General features: G+C 48.0%; 1 protein-coding gene across 8 annotated transcripts in view; it reads right to left on the bottom strand.

Moving 5' to 3' along the window:
- TMCO4 (transmembrane and coiled-coil domains 4) overlaps positions 1–19,556 on the bottom strand; it is a 93,208-nt gene that overhangs the window by 19,715 nt on the left and 53,937 nt on the right. Inside the window, exon 14 of one of the 8 annotated variants that reach the window (XM_032641173.1) lies at positions 15,709–16,358. The exons of 5 other annotated variants lie outside the window; for them this stretch is intronic. In XM_032641173.1, the coding sequence (XP_032497064.1) occupies positions 16,228–16,358 (131 nt within the window). In that variant the 3' untranslated portion in view covers positions 15,709–16,227. 2 more of the 8 variants (XM_032641179.1, XM_032641169.1) reach the window with 2 other exon arrangements.

Consider the following 19,556-nt stretch of genomic DNA (forward strand, 5'->3'; position numbering starts at 1 on the left):
GCACAGGTGTTAGCTTAAAGAAAGTTGGTGAGAATCATTTTAGACCCACCCAAGGGAGAATCCTGTACTGTTCCCGGAACGAGACGGTCCAGGAGGGGAAACCTGAGTTAGGAAAACTGGCTGTTGAAGTAGACGCTGGAGAAAAAATGTCAAAATTCACTGTTTGGTCCAAAACCTTATAATACCAGAAGATTTCAGCCTTCCAGGTAAAATACAGAGAATCCTCACTCAGGTACCACTTTTAGTGTCAAGCAGTCCCCTTTCATGGGCACAGATGATCCGTCACATCATGGCATGAGTTCAGCGCAGAATACCCCCGCTTTTCAAGACCAACACAAGAAACTGGCATTTAACATTTTAATAATAACGAACATAAGATGACCTCACTGTCTTTTTCCTGCAGGGACCACGAATGTTTGCTGAAACATGTTGGGATTTATTCCTATATTGCTACCACCAACTTTTCTTCTTGTGAATTTTTAAGGTGTTAAGATATAGTTCCATAGTTTTATAAATAGTCAGGGATCCAAGGTGAATCAGTCACCTTCAAGTTCAGGACTCAAGTTCAGGTTCAGCTTTTGGGCTTGGATTGCTCATTTTTTAAACAGTCTTGTGTATGTTATTAATATAGTACTTTTACTGTTGAAGCTGGAGGCCTTTCATTCTTATGCCTTTGGCATTAAGGAGGCTCCATCCCTGGGGCAATTCAAAAGAAAAGCTTTATTAGTCCTGTCTTTATCCCTCCACTATCAGTCCTTTTTTTCACTCACGTATGGTGAGAAACATTACCTTCCCACACTGTCTTTGCTCTTACCTCTTATTTTCATTCCTTTTTTTTTTTTGGCCACACCCCGTGGCCTGTGGGATCTTAGTTCCTGACCAGGGATTGAACCTGGGACCACGGCAGTGAAAGCACTGAGTCCTAACCACTGGACTGCCAGGGAAGTCTCTCTTTTTTTTATTCTTAACACGGGACCCAAAGAGATCCCTTTAAAATTTGAGTCATAGGCATGAGGTACCTTTTGGGGGTGCTGGAAATGTTCTACAGCTGGGTCGTGGTGATGGTTTGTACAACTCTGCACATTCGCTAATAATCACTGAATTGTACACTTAAAATGGGGGGATTGTGTAATATGTAAATGACACTGCAGGAAAGTCAGATCATTTCACTCCTGTGCTCAAAACTCTCCTGTGGGATCCATCTCTCGTGGAGTCAGAGTTAAAGTCATTTCAACAGCCCTCGAAGCCCTGCGTGACCTTCCCCACACCTTCCCCTTGCTCACTCTCTTCCAGCCACACTGGCCTTGCTGTTCCAGAACATGCCAGGCCTTTCCCTTGCTGACCTCTCCTCCTGATACGCTTCCCTCCAACATCCACAAGCCTCACCCCCCCGACCTGCTCCTTCACCTCTTTGTTGAGCTGCCACCCTCCAAAGGGAGGAAGATGCAACCTCCCACCCCTACCAGGTGCCCCATCTCCCTTCTCTGATGTATTTTTCTCCATAGCACTTGAGACCCTCTGACTTACTACCTATTTTACTTTCACAGTCTCTCCTATGATGTGTCTCCTACTACACGTGAGCTCCTCAAGGGTTGAGCCAGGGAATCCCCAGTGCTTGGAACAGCAACTGGCACAGATGCTCTGCTCAGTAAGTATTTGTGGGATGAATGAAAGCAAGCTGTGGGACTCAGCAACCCTTCATGTTGAGAATACATGCAAAAAGTTTATTTTTTAAATTTTTAAAATTTTCCTCCCGGTATAACATCTTCCGAGAGGCTCTAGTTGAGGATCTCTGTGGACTGGATAAAAGCAAATGAAGAGTGTTGACTTGGCTGAAAGTAAATGGAAGAGTATTTAACCAGGGTTCTCAGCTCTTCAACTGCTGGTTTCCAGAGCTCTGCTCCAGGGGAACAGGTAATACTGTGACTGACTGCGGTCTGCAGTGGGCAAGAATAATGACCGGTCCTTCCAAAGCTGACTCTGCCTCAGTCTCCTCTGCTGGCTTCCGACAGTGTGACCCAGAGGCTCACGGTGACCCTCCCAAGAAGCACCCGACATCACCTGTATTAACAAAAAATCCCTTGGGCTTGGCCTACGTAATAAGAAGGCTCAGGGTCTCCAGACCCTTCAGATGTTTCATGGTACAGCTCAGGGTGCCCCATCTCTGGGGGCAAAGATCCAGCAACTTCGAGGGCCTAAGAAACTACACAGTTGCAAACTGCTGTCGTCCAATTAAATGTCTCCCGTCTCACACAGCGGGTGTCGTGATTCTAAGACCGTATCAGATGCTGTTGCAACTCACAGAATTCCTGGATTCAGGTAGTCTGTGGTCATTACATGCTTTTTCCACCAGGAGATGTTGAAAGTGTGATGACTGCTGTGAAGTGTTTGCCATTAGAAAGGGCTCAGGTTCAGAAAGGCTGGGAATCTCCAGTCCAGGGGAAGCGGCTTGACCTTTGGCACAAGAGAGATCTGTGTTCAAATCTTGGTTTTACGTGAACTGAGGTCGGTTATTTAATAACTTGGAGCCTCAGCTTCCTCATCTTTAAAATGGAGATAATATAATAATACTGATTTCCCAGGGCTGGCGTGAGGTTATATGTCCAGGGCGGTGTCTGGCACACGGCTTGGTCAGTGGTGTCCACTGTTATTCCCATGCAGATGATCAATTGGGCGACTAGATAGAAATGGTGGGCGTGAGGCATTGTCTTTGGAGATGGCTCAGCCGTTATAGTCACCGTGCCTGTTTCTAGCCAGCTGCTAATTGCAGGCACTATTTTAGGAGTTTGTGGTGGGGAGTGGTGATGCCAGGCACCTGGTAGCAGTGGACAGTAGCGTCGGTCTCCTTCAGAGCACAGCCTCTAGAGAGAAGCAGCTGAAGAGCTGTAAACAATGGTTAAACACTTCCTCGTTTACTTTAATTTTTTTTTTTTTTTTGGGGAGCCGAGCCACACGGCTTGAGGGATCTTAGTTCCTTGACCAGGGATTGAACCCACACCCTCGGCAATGAAAGCTCGGAGTCCTAACCACTGGACCGCCAGGGAATTCCCAAAATTAAAAAAAAAAAAAAAAAATTGTGGTGAAATACACCTAACATAAGGTTTTCCATCTGAACCATCTTCCAGCGTACAGTTCAGTAGCGTTAAGTACAGTCACATGGTTATGCAACCATCCTCACTTGCTTTTATCAATCAGAATTTAGATAAATCAGTTTCTATCTTGTCAACTGCTCTTATCACTCCTTCAGTAGTTCACGCCAGATTCCTGATATGACACTTTTACCACCTGGCGCTCCTGGCGGTCTGGAGATTGTCTTAGCTTTTCAAAAGAAAACCCAAGAGTTGAGAATAGGCTGTTCTTCACAACGGCAAGAGTCCCTTTACACTAGAGCCTTGACCTTGAAAATCATATATAAACTGAGTTTTTGTGAAACTAAACATTCTTGAAATGTACCAAGTAGGGCCAGCTCTTTCAACGCGTCCCACGGAGAGTCCTTTTGTACGATGAGGGAGGACCAAGTGTCACTGGGAACAACCAGTCCCAGCTTCCCCTCTGTCATTCTGTCCTCTCCATACAGTGAGGTGAGGCAGGCCCAGGCAGTGCTTTCCAGGTCTTTCCAAACACCCTCCTCTAGGAGTTACACAGAAATCTCATCAAACGGCCAGAAAGGCAACATCACAAACTCCCACAGGCCTATCACACTGTCAATAATGAGATTCTCCCGGGCTGCAAAGACCAAAGTTTGAGAAGCGAAAAGGAAGGATTTTCTCCCTCCTGGCGGGGGGGGGTCATGTGTGCAGTGAGTGATAAGGTGGGAAACGAGGGAGGAAATGATCTCCCGACTGCGAGTCCAGAAAACAGACCTTGAAGTAAATGATATGAACTGCATCTAACACAAACGAAATCCATTCCTAAAATACACATACACGCGCATGATAAACACACAGACGTGGCCAAAGGGAGAGGGAGAGGGCAGGAACCAGGCATAAAGGGAGATGAAGGGAGGGAGGCTTTGACTGTCCCCCACCCCTCGACGCCCCCAGTGGAATGAGGTTCACACTGGAAAGAATCGTTTAAGGGAGCCCGTTTGGATATATTATAAGGATTTGGGATGAATTCTTTATGGAAGGAGTAAGCCTTCATCTCTCCCTTTTGATTTCCATCCCTTTCATCTGGCAAAGTGGTAAGGCTGTTACTAGCATCCCGGGACCCACAAAATTAATCCACATATGCCTGACCTCTCCTGGAGGTGTGGGGGGAGCGGTGGGCTAAAGCCGGGTCTGTCCGAGGACAAAGCAACTGATAGATGCAATTCCATGGAAGGGAAAGAAATCCCATCAAATGCGATGTCTGCTATCATGGAGATGAAAAGAGCCAGTTGACTGAATGACAGTCTGTTCTGCATTTCAGCTGGTATCTAAGTGACAGCTCAGAAATAGTTTTCAGCTAAGTGGGAGTTTAGGAATTCAAGGGTCAGGATGTTTAAATGTATCTGAGCTTAGTGACAAACTCTTTTGCCTTGGCTTTGTCCTTCAAACATCATGGACAGTAATGTTGGTCTAACTTCTTAGGGGCTGGGAATGAAATTGGAGAGAGAGATCTTGCTGCAAAGTTGTTTTTTTTAAAAACAAAGTTCTGGTAGTCTATTTCTTAATCCCCCTCCTTTCCTTTATCTTCATCATCACCATCATCACAGCTTACCTCGGGATAGGCTAAGTGCTTTATACATATATTATTTCATCTACTTCTCATAATGATCCTAAGAGTTAAGCAGTACTACTCCCATTTTATGACGGGAAAAGCTTGCCTCAGAGACACTAAGTAACTTGCCCAAGGTCACAGAGTAAGTGGCAGAGTGGAATTCAGTTATTCCTACATTTTCTCTCCTACTCTCCTGTCCTACTTCCCTTTGCTATGAAACATAATCTTGACTTAAAACATATGTCTTTTGATAACTGTGACATCTTCTAAAATTGTATATTAAAAACAGAACAACACACCCTGCCAAGATGAACAGTTCCAATTTGGCTGAGTCAAGAGATGCACTAGCAGGCTAGACTTTGCTAGAAGATTCTTATCCTGATGTGGGCACCACACCAAAGGCACATGACCTTGTGCTTTGGTAATCTCAGGAACATCTGCCAAACCAAGCGGGCGAAAAGATAATGCAAAGAAAAAGGAAAAAGGGGTCCACATGAAAGATGACACACCTTCTGTTTTTTGATGGAGAGTTATGGCAATCCGCCTACACCCTAACACCTAAACTCAATTCCCCATCAGAAAGGTCAAACTGACTAAGACGACATAACTTAGAAATACAGCTGCTGGTAAACTGTAGGCTGTGAGCCAGTATAAAACAAGCAATTTCATTATATATATGCATATACATAAATAAAATGTCATATATGTTCTATCAGCTAGCTATTGTTGTGTAACAAATCATCCCCAAACTCAGTGGCTTAAAGTAACCATTTGTTATTTCTCATGATCCTACCAGTGGGCTAGGCAGTTCTGCTGAGATTATCCAGGCATGCTTGATCCCATTGGGCTCACTCATGTGTCTACAACCAGCTGGTAGGTAGGCTGGGGGCTGGCTAAGATAACTTGGCTTTGCCCCATGTAATCTCCATCCTCCAGTGGGCTAGCCTTGACTCGCTCTTAAGACAATGGCAAGGTTCTAGGAGGGTGGAATCCATGTGCAAGGCCTTCTGAGGCCTAGGCTTGAAACTGACATGATGTCATTTCCTCTACCTTTTTTAGTGAATACAAGTCACAGGCCAGCCCAGATTCAAGGGGTGAAGAAACTGACTCCACTTCTTGATGGGAAGAGCTTCAGGGTCATATTGAAAAGGATGTGGATACAGGGAGGGGTGGAGAAGTAGGGCCAGTTTTTGCGATCAGTCTACCACAGATGTACACAATATACCTGAAACACTGCGAAGTACTGATAGTCACGTGCAATAAGCAAGGGGTTAAAAATCCCCGATGATACCAGTACTAGATGAATGTTTCTCTGAATTCTCACTTAGTGAGGAGGGGAAGGAGTGGGAAGAACACTGGGTGGGAACGATGCCAGGGTGCTGGGGTTGCCTAGCCAGGCTGTTTCCAAGTGGCTGTTTTCAGGGATGTGGTTTGGGGACCCTGAGTGAAAGCAGGATCCACCTAGAGAACTGGAAAAGTAGACCAAAGAATCCTTTAGGCAAGATCAAGGTGGGGTGTTCAAGTACTGATCTCGATCAAGTTCAAGATCAAGCACAAACACCAGATTCAGAGGGCCAGAGGTCACAGCTGCAGAACAGGGTCTGGAGGCTCTTAGTCAATTATGATAAAGGCAGCTAGTATTTACCAGCATGGCCCTGGATTCTGGGAACAGTGTTATTCTCTCTGTGTTATCACAGTAATATTCATTGCTTTTTGAAGTAGATCTTTGAGTAGGTATTGCAGCAAGGGTCTCTTAAAGGTAAACTTGCTCAGTCTTTGAAAATACCTTTTGGCTTCCATTTTGAATGATAGTTTAGCTGGATATAGAATTTTAGATGGACAGTTCTTTTTCTTTCTTTTCTGGCTTCTATTGTTTTGAGAAGTCTCATCAGTCTAGTTGAGCTTTCGTTGTAAGACTCATTTTTAAAAAATCATTTTTAAAGTAATCATTTAAATAATTTCTCTTTATCTTTGGAGTTCTGCAATTTCATTATGATGTGCATAGGTGTAAAATACTTATCCTTCTCAAGACTCATGTTCCTTGAACCTCAGGAATCAAGTCTGGAAAACTCTCAGCCAATAAACTGTATCTCTCTCCTACTCTCTTGTTTTTGGAGTTGGTATTAGGCAAATGTTGAACTTAACTTCCCTTTCCTATCTTCTATCTCTTTATCTCTCTGTGATGCATTGTAATTTCTTCAAATCAATCTTCCAGTTCATTATGTCTCTCTTTAGATTTGTCTAATCTGTTGTTTAGTTCATCCACCAAGGTTTTAATTTCAATGACTGTATTTTCATTTCTAAAAGTTCCATTTGATTTAAAATCTCCCTGTTCTTTTCTCAATGCCTTACTCTTTCCACTTATTTTTCAATGTTTTAATTTATATCTTTAATAATTATAAACCTGCTTATTTTTTGAGGGGGAGCTCTTTCAGCCTGTTCTATTAGACTGAGCATCTAATCCTGATGTTTGTTTGTGACTTTCCCACATGGTTCCCCCCCGCCCCATGTGTTTTTTTTTTTTTTTTTTTTTTTTTTTTTGTTTTTTGTTTTTAGGTTTTTGCGGTACATGGGCCTCTCACCGCTGTGGCCTCTCCAGTAGCGGAGCACAGCCTCCGGACGCGCAGGCTCAGCGGCCACGGCTCACGGGTCCAGCCGCTCCGCGGCACGTGGGATCCTCCCGGACCGGGGCACGAACCCGTGCCCCCTGCATCGGCAGGCGGACCTCCCAACCACTGCGCCACCAGGGAAGCCCCCCCATGTGTTTTTTAAGTCTGGAATACGAGCTCATCTTTAAAGCTGCTCTTACATGGGAATCTGTGTAGTTTGGATTCAGGACCTATTTTTCCCCAGACTAGTCTGGTGTCAATTTTTTGACTTGGGGAACTCCTGGATCATGCAGGTGGTATAAATGTGAACCCTAAACCCGAGTGAGGCATGGCCCTGTGTCTCTGAATTCCCCAAGGAGACATATTTTTTCCCCCCAGTCAGGGCGACATGCTTATTAATCTGGTTTTCTGCTCCCTCCTTGTTCCTCACCTCTGGTGATTTCCTTTACTTTTTGGGAGCCCAGCTAAGCATTTAAAGAGGTATTTGCTATAGTTCATCTAGCATTTCTGGAGTATTTGTAGTGAGAGAATTTTCAGGCTGATTAGTTCACACTATTGCCACTCCAGAAATTGCTAATATAGCTATAATATTTCTCCACTGTATGTTAACCATCTCCTCTTTAAAAGAAAAAGGATAGGTCTCAGGCTCAGGGCCTTTGGCAGGTGATAACATCATGCTAGGTCTTAATATGATTGTTTTATTTTTAATGTTTTAATTTTTTAATGATTCTTTTCATGTATGATAATACTCGGTTTCCAGCTGAGGTAATGGTTCCTTACAAAATAAATACATTTAGGTAAAGATTATGAATTGATATAAAAATATTAAATTGGAACACCCATGTTAAATAGAAACAACACAAATCATGATCCTGTATGATAATGCCTGTGGTTGGGAACCTGGTTGTGAATCCACAGTGGTTATTATCATTCTGCTAGCGGTTACAACCTGGTGTCCACAGCATTGGCTATAGTTTAGCAAGTCTGAGTCCACTTAACTTTTGATGTTCTCTGGGCTACAGTGTCAGGTTTGCTTTCTGACAGCAGTTATTTTAAAAGGTGGTCATGTTTCAACTGGGTCATTTACTTAATGTGACTGGATCCAGGTACAAAATAAGATTTCCCCATGGTTGCTTCCTCTTACCCCCTCCCAAGCTTTACAACTCTTTATTCTGTTCCTGAAACAGACAGCACAGTGACTGCTGGTAAGGAACAGTCAGGGCAGAGATCACTGATAAGGGTGCTGATAGTAATGTCTTTCTCACGAACTCCGCCATCTCCTTGCATGAATAGCTCTGCCAAACCGTGGAGCCCCAGATCGCTAAGCGGCTCAGATCTGGCAGCAGCCTGCATCTTTGAATGTCCCCGTGAGGATGAGTGTGTGTCCATGGCCCTCCTTAGCCTGAGCCCAGGTCCCCGGACGGGTAACGGGAGATACCCATTGCTCTTGGTCATTGCTCTTCCTCTTCTCTGCCAATGACTTTCTCCACATAGGTCTGCCACATGGCAGGGCCCCCCCCAGTGATGTCTGGGATGCTGTGGAATTCTCAAAAACAACCCCATCTGAGTTCCCTTCCATCTTAAAAAAAAAAAAAGTGCCACAGGACCGTGATCTTGTATAGTTTTGGTCATTAAAAAAAAAGATGACATCACTAATGGGATCTGATTTTTCTTTAAGAAATTCTTTTTCAGATCATTTCCTCCTGATTTTCGTCTGGGGATAAAAAAGTTCATTGAAATAACAGCACACTTTGGGCAGCGGCTGCCAGGAAGGTCCAGCCATACTGAGGCGGGCAGAACTTCTGCTCTGGTAACGTGTGAGCAGGGGTCTGATGGGCCCTGCACTGCCTGGGCTGGGCCAGACCACGCCTCTCCAGTTCCTCATCTGGACACTGGCCCAAGAATTGCTAACTTGCAGGGTTGTTGGGAAGGGTCCATGGGATGATGCCTGGAACCACCTGTGACAGCAGGTACTTGGTAAATATTAGTTCCTCCTCCTTTTTGTATCTTTTCTTTTTTTTTTTGGCCATGACATGCAGCGTGTGGGATCTTAGTTCCCGTACCAGGCAGGTCCCTGGCAGTGAAAGTGCCGAACCCTAACCACTGGACTGCCAGGGAAGTCCCCTACCCCCCACTTTGTATCTTTGATGCCTAATAAATGCAAGCAAGGAGAATGTAGCTGGGTGACATGGAAATTCTCAGAAAGCAGGAGCAGCTGCTCAGTTCTTCACAAGCCCTCAGTGGAAGGCAGCCGGTAGACACTCCCCAGCGAGCTCTTGCTGGAAACCCACTCCATGCTGGGCTTGTGACGTGCACGCCCCAAGAGTGACCACAAGATGGTGCTGTGGCAACCACAAATGCTCCAGGTGCCTCCTGGGCCTGGCACTCCTCCAGGACCTTTCTGGAAGGCCACCTGCCAAGGGGTGGGCTGACCACAGCCTAGAGCACCCGCCGCTCCCCGGGGTCCCTGAGAGAAGCCCGCTCCAGACCTGACTCTGCCTTTTTTTTCCCCTGGCCCTGCCTTTTACTAGCTGTGCAGCCTAGACCAGCTGGGTAAACACTCAGCTGTACAATGAAAGGGACAGGTCCACGGTCCTCATGGGGCAGTGGAGAGAGCCCTGCTGGGGGAGTCAGGCATGCCTAGGGCCTACCCAGGTTGGCTGTGACCATCAAAGAGACACTTCATGGGAAGGGCCTGGCAGGAAGGGCACTCAATCAACTGGCTTCATTTGGTGCAGTTCAACAAATCCTCTCAAGGGGCACCTAAGGCTGGGCCGAACCGGGGGCTGGAGATCCTGGCCTCAGGAAGCAGAATGAGAGAGAACAGAGGCCTCCGGGACCAGCAGATGGGCGGGTTTGCGCAGCTGCAGGCAGGATGGCTGGGGATGGAGTGGGGAGCACGCTCAGAAGGGAGTCCCTCCCCACCCGAATTCTCCGCAGGCGGGGATGGGGTCTGGCTGATCTCTGACCCCTCTGTGCCCTGCACAGGTCCTGGCACTTGGCAGGCCCTCAGAAGATGTCTGCTGATTGATGGATAAATACATTAGGAGAAAGTGCTGACATGAAAGACTCAAGTCAGAGCCTGCGTCCGCTCAACAGTCGAGCCCTGGAATCCTGGACCCTGTTCATCTCTCCCAGCTTACTTCTCTCAACTTCCCAGCAGCAATCTTGGCTCAGGTCACCTGCCCTCCCCAGACCATTCACTTCCTCTCTCTGGATCTTTGCTGTTGCCAGACTCAGGCTCTAAGGCCTCCTGTCTCCCTCACAGCCTCTCAAGGCTTACCTGTTCCTCAAGGCCTGCCACCTCCTCCCTGAAGCCTTCCCTGCCACCTGGAAGGAGAAGGCTCCCTCTTCTGAACTGCTCAGTGTCTAGGCCCTTGCAGTGAAGCATGTGGTACTGTTAATCTACCTTTTTTTAAGGCTGGATTCCATTCTCTTACCTAGATTACAGGCAATTTGAGGGTAGCAAGCTTATCATAAGAGGCAGCAGAAAAGAAGGGTCAATAGGAAGTGGTTTAGAGTCAGACGCATCTGGGTTAGAATCCCAGATTTGCTCATTACTGGCTGTGTGCCTTTGGACAAGTCACAAAACCTCCCTGGGCATCTGATTCCTCATTCGTAAAAATGGAAAATGGAACACCTGCATCCAGGTGTAGTAATGCTCACACCTCTCAAGGTGACTGGGAAGAAGATCAAGGGGGATTCTGTTCCTACCTGGCACACAGTAGGTGTTCAATAAACATCAGCTCCCTTCCCCCCTCCCCATCTTGGAACGACGGCTTCTCATTTTGAAGATGAGCAGCTGTTCTCCATCAAACTTCTGCAGAGAAATGTGGCAGGAAGAATAAAAACCTTGCGCTCTAAGCTGTGAGCCAGGTTCGGCAACAGTCCCCTGAAGCCTCAATCTCCAGCAATTGCTAAATTACAAAATGTAAAATCCCCCAAATAAGATTCCAACTTGGGACTTGTTGCCTATTTAACATTCTTCCAAGTACCCAGGTGCTCAAAGCTGAAGACATCATTATCTCCTGTCTGAGTTTCTGCAGACGCCCCTGCTACCACCCTCCTGACAATTAGGCAGCAACTTGGAAAGGTCATTCCCAGCCATGGCGTCATCCTCATGGTTCCGGGTTTGTAACCTTTCTAGCTAGCCAAAGGCAGAGCTGTTTCAGGCTAATTAAGCCTGAACCTGGGCACTTAGCTCCTAAAAGGAGAGGGTGCAACACTCAGACAGAGTGAGTCAGGTTGAAATGGAAGGTCTTGTTACCCCTGGAGCTGGCATCTCCACATCCCCTCACAGAAGTGAGAAACAGGCAGTCAATGCTTTCTGCTTTTGCTTTGATTGCTAGGAAATGAGTAGCTAAAGTCACAGCTCAGTTATAGCAACTGGGTAATAACAACAGAATATGCAATGACAGTACCAGGGACAAAGATAGTGGTTACTGAATGCCTACTACTTGCCAGCCATTCTGCTAAATGCATTACATATATTATCCCACTTAATCTTTTCAATCAAGCTCTGAAGAAGGTATTACTAGACCCATTTCACAGGCAAGGAGACTGAGGCACAGTGACTGGGTACATGTGCTCAGCTAGTAAGTGGCGGAGCTGGGATTCAAGTCCAGGCCTGGTTGCAGGGTCCACTCTGCTGTATTTGGGCTTCCCAACTGGCTCATGCCTCCTGTTCACATCTGTGTTTTTTTGGTCTTGATGTTTTATATTTATCCGTATTTCCTGAGAAGTTCTGCAAATCCAGGAGATGGGCTTTGCATAAATAAATAAATGGATGTCTGAGTAAATGAGTGAACCAGAGATGGAAGACACAAAGAATAAAGGGGAACATAGTAGAGACCTGAAAGGTCAGATTTCACACAGGGACATCTGTGCTGGGGTGGCAGGGATGGAGGCCCCCAAACTCAGACCCTGTCATTAAAACACAAAGTATAGGGAACATACCACCCACAGGCAGGAATGTTCTAACCTTCTGTCCTGCAAAACAGGCCTGGCAATTTTCTAAAAGACAACCGTTTTGGTGATATTGGCTAAGCAGGCTCGATGGTCACGGATATCTTAGATACAAGGAAACAAACCCCAACAGTTTCCATTACAGAATGCTGTGAACTGAGATGCTTCAGTAATATGTAAATTAAGGAGACATGATTTCTTCGCCTCCTGGAATCCTCAAAGCCCCAGAGGGATGCTCCTTCACTGCAGAGGGTCTGGATTCTTCAGTTACTATCAGTTGGGACTCATGCAAGGGACCTGTTTATGGGTCATCAGGGCTCACCATGGCCAGGAAAAGAATTCCCTTCCTCTCCCTGTGGAGAGAAGCTTTGGCAGATAATCTGTTTCCCCAGGAGCTCGGACAGTGAACACAGACATCTGCTCCATCTGCTTGAAAGTGACAATTATGGTGGACTGAAATGAATCAGCATTCAGTTCTCAACACTCTTTGTGAACTTAATGGGACTCTGGTCAGCTCTGAGTTCAAAATGGATAAAAACATGTTTCTGAAAAGCCAACAGTAGATCTGAGGACATGCTGGTCGCGCAGGCACTGAAGAACTCGGGGCTCTGTTGCGGTGCCAGAGGCCTCCCTGGAAATAGCTGAACACGAGCCACCTTAACAGACTCTCTGAGCAGGGCCTGATGGTGCACAGCCCACAAGCCACTGACTCTCAGGTTAAATCGATCTGTTCTTAAGTTCCTAACTACCCTGGGCAGAGTCTAAGCTTCCTGTCACTGGAAGCAAGTAAGCAGACACTAGTAGAGACCTCTGATGGATGATGTTAAGGGGATCCTGTATGTGTAGGGGTCTGAATCAGATGATTCCAAATGTCCGTTGGAACCCTGAGTCTAAGACTCCATAATTTCTGATGTCCATGGGATAAAAGGATGAACCGAGGCCCATCGTATTGACTGACCCCAATGTGATGTTCTTGAAGTGTCTCTGGATCATCCAACTGTGATTACACTGAGTGCTAAGTGCCCTTTACAGTGTTCTAATGCTTTCAAGACTGCAAACCACCTGCTGTGCAATGATCTTAGCCAATTACCAAGCATTTACTGTGAGCCAGGCCCTGTGTTAGGTGCCTTACACGTGCTATTTTGTCTGTCCTTACAGTACCACTCATCATCGCGGTGCGCGGGCCTCTCACTATCGCGGCCACTCTTATTGCGGAGCGCAGGCTCCAGACGCGCAGGCTCAGTAGTTGTGGCTTATGGGCCTAGTTGCTCCGTGGCATGTGGGATCCTCCCAGACCAGGGCTCGAACCCGTGTCCCCTGCATTAGCAGGCAGATTGCCAACCACTGTGCCACCAGGGAAGCCCCTAAGTATCTTGATGGGTGGGTGTCATTAGATCTATTTTTACTATGAGGGAGGCTTGACGAACTTATATAATTTGCACAGGGTCATAGAGCTCATAAATGGTGGAACTGAGATTTGAACCAGGCCTTTTTGACACCCGTGGTGTGGGGAATTGTGGCTTTCTGGGTAATTATTAGCAGACTTTTCTATGACTTTCCTAATGAGGGGTTAACCCACTCCTCACGCCCCGTATACATTTGAGTTAGGAGTAAGAAGTGTGTCTATAGATGGCTAGACAGGTGGTAGGAAAGGCAGGTTAGGGAGACAGGTCTTGGAATAAAGAAGCCCAGGGGAGCTTCTGCACAGCAGGTCCAGAGCATGCCGATGGTCCTGAGATGGCTGGATGGAGGGCACAGGCTCTGGCCTTGGAGTGAAGGACCTGGGCTCTGTCTGGTCTCAGCTGCAGGAGCAGTGAAATTCACAACCTCTCCTCCTTTTATACCAGCACATCTTTGCCCACCTTCTTCCCAGGCCTCCCACTACTGCCCCCAAGGGAAGAGGGGGTGCTGGTCTGACTGGTCAAGTGCAAGGACACTGATATACTTGTGGGCAGGTCACTGTACATCGGGAAGTCAGACTGCGGCTCTGCTGCCTCTCCAAGCTGAGTCCCTCGAAGAGGACCAGGCCCACATATTCTCTCTGTGGCCCTGTCTCCACCCCGTTTGTCTCCCTCTCTCCTTTGACTCCCTTCCTCTATGCTGCCGCCGGCCAGGATGAGGTAGGTCCCTGGATCAGGTGTGGAGCTTTTGGGGGCTGAGCCTGCGGTGTGACCCAGCACAGCTTCAGCCAAGTTCTTCCCCAGGGGTTTCTGGTGCCAGCCTAGAAACCCCTCATTTAGCTAGAGTCTACATGCTCATCACTCTTGGGAATCCTGTGGGGAGACAGGATCTTTTCCAGGGCTAGGATCTGGGCATGTCTGGGTTCCTCTATCATAACAACATCAAACTCCCAACACAAACACCGGTCATCACTGCCTTTAGACCACGTGTTTTCCCGGTCTCCTTTTCCTTGCCTGTAAGATGAAGATGTTAAACAAAGCCATTTCTGGAGGCTCTTCCAGCTCAGACCTGGGGCCCCTGGAAGCTGAGTGGATTTATCTAGTAGGCACGGGGGTCGACGGCCAACCTGCGGGAGGAGGGTGACATGGGTCAACCGGTGGCTAAGCCCTGAGGAACTATGGTGGAGCAGCGAGGCCGGGCCCCTGAGAGGCCGGAGCAAGCTCCTGAATCCTCGCCTTTACACAGCTGAGACGACCCAGGTTCCATGTGTGAGCAAATGCGTTTCAGCAGGTGTGGCTGCTAAGGTCAAGGATATCTGCATCACCAAGGGGATGCAGATGCCTTCCAAAGGGGGTTGGCATGGTCTGCAGCTACAGGCCTGTCGGAAAGACCCCGTTAGTTTAGATTAAAGCAGCAAATGAGGGAGTTCCCTGGCAGTCCAGCGGTTAGAACTTGGCATTCTCACTGCCAGGGGCCCGGGTTTGATCCCTGGTCGGGGAGCTAGTATCCCGCAAACCCCACAGAGCAGCCAAAAAAAAAAAAAAAAAAAAAAAAAAAGCAGCAAATGAATCCCACATTTTGCTCCATTTCCTCCCAGGAGCTGCCAGACTGAAGATGTTACTGTCTTTTAGTGAGCTCAGAGGCAGTGAGAGCCACAGTCCTGGAAAATCCATCTGGATAAACTGATGGAGAGCGGGAGAAAGGGACTCTAATTTACTGAGGGTTGGCCACACGCCAAGCACTGTGTGGTCACACCTACCATACCGCAAGGCCAGCTGTGCCATCAGACTGGCTCAAGTTGGGTCCCAGGCCCTACATACGTACATTTGTATACCTCTTCTCTGTGCCAAATCCCATACCAGGTGCTGGGGACGCAGGGGCGAAGGAAATGGACACAGTCCCTGCACTCAACGTCTTCATTAGCAAAAGGAATATCCATACCTGCATCTTAGGGGTGTCTGTACATTAAAGAACGGAAAATATGCAAAGCACTTAGCAGAGTGCCTGGTACATAGTATGTTCAATAAACAGTAGTTATTAAGTCCAGAGCAAGCCCCAAAGGCCTCAGGGTCCCACTTGACTCATGAACCTGAAGCTCAGAGGTGAAGTGATTTGCCTAAGGGCACCTAGACAGTAGCTAGCAGGGGCTGGATCTGAACTCAGGTCACAGTCCCTTGCATCCTGAAGACACAAGGAGAAGTAATCGAATGGCGTCAGCTTACAGATGGAGCAGGGACGGGGGAACCGGGACCGATGTCATGAACGGGCTCCGGTGCCCAGAGGGCAGCAGGCCCCGCAGGCTTTCACTGGATGCGTGAGAACAGGCACAGGTGAGCTGGCTTGTCTCATCATGTCTCGCCAACTGCACGGACAGGGCCACCAGCCAGAGACAACATGTAATGTCGCCTATTAATTCCCTTCACATCTTTTGGGGATGAGGGGGAGAATCGATGCATAGATAGCTGAAGCTGAACTGACTTCTCGGTTCACGTGGCCATTTCCTGGCTCAGCTACCACGAGTCAGTCTGAATGGAGCTCTCTTTCCAACTACTCAATTTTTGAGAACTTTGAAAGTAAATACATAGGAAGATGAACAATCCTGATCTGGGGCCCAGAGTCTCTTGGTGAGTACTGGGACTGTGGCTGTTCTTGGCATCAGGCACTGCCCACCACTCTTGCCACCTGCTGGGGCCAAAAATACTCTTGGTCAGAGGATCAGTCACTCCCAAAGCAAATTCATCCTGTCGGCTGGCAGATGGACCATTGTCGGAAGTGGACTGTTCCTCTCTGGGAATTCTGGCTATGTTCATTTCCTGCCCCAAAGTATCACGTTTGGCAGGTGCACATTTTGTCCTGGTTCTGGGTGGGCAGGGGTCCTACACGGGCCGTGAACATGCTGGCTGATTATGCCTGCCGGGAAGTTGGAGAGTGGAGTGGCCCTGGGTCACTAGGAGGCTTGGGCGACACACCGATCAGCTGGTCGGGGTCTCGGAGTTGGTGGGGTCCGCTGTGATGAGGCAGCTCGAGCCCTTCATCACCCAAAGGCCTCAGCGCCGTTCTCTGCAGGCAGCGCTCACGGCAAACTTCATGGGTTTCACATCCCTCGTTAATGCATCAACTACTGACATGTACTGGGTTCCTTGTATGTGTCAAGCCTAGGCCAGGAGCTGGTGATACAGAGGTGAGTACAACAGACAATGCCTGACCCAGAGGTGTGAGTGAGTGTGGAGACAGACAGCTGAGCAAGGGTGAGGGAGGGCGCAGGGAGGTGGCTGCACGAAGAAGAATGACCCAGATTTAGGGGCCGGGCGCTGGGCGCATATCCCAGCTCTGTCACCTTCCAGCTCTGCCACCTCCCAGCTCCGACTTTGGGCAAATCCCTTAGACTCTCTGAGTCTCAGTGTCCTTGTCTGAGACTCTCTGTAAAATGTGATGAATCAAATGCCTGCCCCACGAGGATGTTGTGAGGATCAGAGTTAACGAAACCGTCACCGTCAGGCATCAGCACAGGCATCCCATCTGTGGCGACCGACACCAAAACCAAACCCACACTTGACCCTCTGAGATAAAGCAAGAATAACAGGGGCACCTTGTCCGGTGCGAGTTCCCAAATGAAGGAGCATTTCGCATAAGTTGCTGACTCCCCAATGAGAATCCTGTCCCCAGTGTTTGGAACGCTGATGTCTGAAGATTCTGGGTGTCCCTGTGGCTTCATGAGAAAGAATAACGTTAGGAGAAATGCCTGCTTTTCCATCAAGAACAAACTGATGAAAACTTGGCAACCCTGGTGATTGTGAGGTGTGTGTTTTCCTTTAAGAACCTGCTGTGTGCGTGCGTGTGTGTAATTTGGCAAACCAGACCTTCCAAAGTCTAATTAGTTTACACCTTTTTGCAAAAACTACTTTTCTTTCCTAAATGCTCCCGAGTCTGAGTCTTCCTTCCACACGGAGTATGGAGGAGGGAACTTGCGAGCCACATTTTGAAGGATGTGTCTGAACTGGCTCCATGCCTGGGGTCAGGGGAGGGGAGAGCATTCTGGATAGCGAGAACAAGTGTAAAGGCACGAGAACATGTGTAAAGGCAAGGGATGCCTGGACCTTAGCAGACAGGAGTCACCCTGAACCCCCTTTTTTCATTCTTGGGGAGAGAAGAGCTCTGGGTGTGGCGGAAGGAAGGGCAGTTGATGGAACTCTCAGGACCTGCAACCAAAAACACCAAATGGACCTGCTTGGGCACATTGCTTTGCTTCGCACTGAGCCTTAGCTGTAAAATGGAGGTAATTATCCTGACCTTGGGTTACTGTAAGAATTAGAGAACATGTCATGAAAGAGGCATGGCTCAGCCATTGTGGACTCAAATTCCAGTTTCATCATTATTAATCCTGTAAGCATGAGCTAATTACTTCCCCTCTGTAAGCAAGCCTCAGTTTCCTCATCTGTAAAATGGGGCTAATTAAAACCTCATAGGGTTATTGGAAGGATTAAATAAAATAAGGCATGCAAAGTGTTTAGCTGTGCCTGGTACATAGTAAGTGCCCAATAATCGTTAGCTGTTGAGATGATGATGATGATGACGATTAGAATGAACCAATCATGGAAGCAGGTAGGCGGGGTCTCAGTAAACTCCCGTTGAACCTGGGTCTATTTCTGCACGGAGAAGATTCCTCAGCCACACGAAGCATTCAAATACCCAGAAGGCAAGGGATTCCCACTGGGAGTCAGTCCTTCCCACCACCCACGTCTGAGTATGTGGTAAGACTGCTCTGAGAATCCGATTAACTGACGGAGGAAGCCTGGCAGATGCGTCCAGCCCCCGAGGTACCCCTGCAAGCCCAAACCACCTACCTGGGCTGTGCGAGGGGCATGGCAGGTCTGGAAGCCTTGCTGAGCAGCTGACTGTGTCCTGGGGGGGCTGGCTTCTTGTGACTCTATTTCGTAAGCCAAGTACTTACGGGCTTTAAGTGGTAGAGACGGATGTCTCCACCTAAGGGCAGGAGGTTCACATTAAGGGTGTCAGCCCCAACCAGGCGGCTACCCTAGAACTTGGTATGCAAGTACAGTAAGGCTCCCTTTACTGAGCACCTACTACATGCCAAGTGCTTTTCAGATGACTGACATCCATCACTGCCCACCCCCACAGCCATTCTGCAAGACCCCCAACTCATGTCTCAGGGAGGGCAGATTATTTAACAGACTGGACTGTCAGCTCCAAGAGGACGGGGGCTGCACTGGCTAGTTTGTTGTCATCTCCCCAAAGCGCAGCATGTTGCCTGGCACACAGTAGGTGCTTCATGAATACAAGTTAATGGAGTGAATTTGATTGTGACTAGCTCTCCGTTGGGAAGGTCTGATCTGAGATACTGCTTTGAGTGAAAACATCCAGCCAGAAGGGCTCAAGACAACAATACGAACGGGAGCTCCGGAGTCCGAGAAAGGTATCAAAATCTTAGTTCTAGGGCAAGCTACTCCACCTTTCTCTAAATCTCACTGCTCTCATCTGAAAAACGGGGCAGGATCACTTATCTTATGGGGTTGTTGTGAGCGTTGACAAGAATGTACATAAATCCGTGAGCAAGAACCAGCCAGAGAGCTGGGCCTTCGTAAGTGGCATCCGTTGCTACACTATCGCTATGACAGTCATTCCCATTTGTGGGCAGCTCTACCTTTTCAAGGCATTTTCACCAGGTCATCTCCCTTGATTCTCTGGGCCCTGGGCACGTTCTGGAGCCAATCACCATCAACACAGCTCAGAGCTTTGTCTGCCTGGAGCCTGCTCCCAGCCAGACTGGAACCAGCTCTGGTCCTCCGGTGGGTAACGGGCTGGGGAATCTTTGCTGCTTCTGTCTGTGTGTGGGCCCCTTGGCCGAGCTCCTGGGCTCCT

Source organism: Phocoena sinus, chromosome 1 (genome assembly GCF_008692025.1).
Source record: "Phocoena sinus isolate mPhoSin1 chromosome 1, mPhoSin1.pri, whole genome shotgun sequence".
Lineage (NCBI taxonomy): Eukaryota > Metazoa > Chordata > Mammalia > Artiodactyla > Phocoenidae > Phocoena > Phocoena sinus.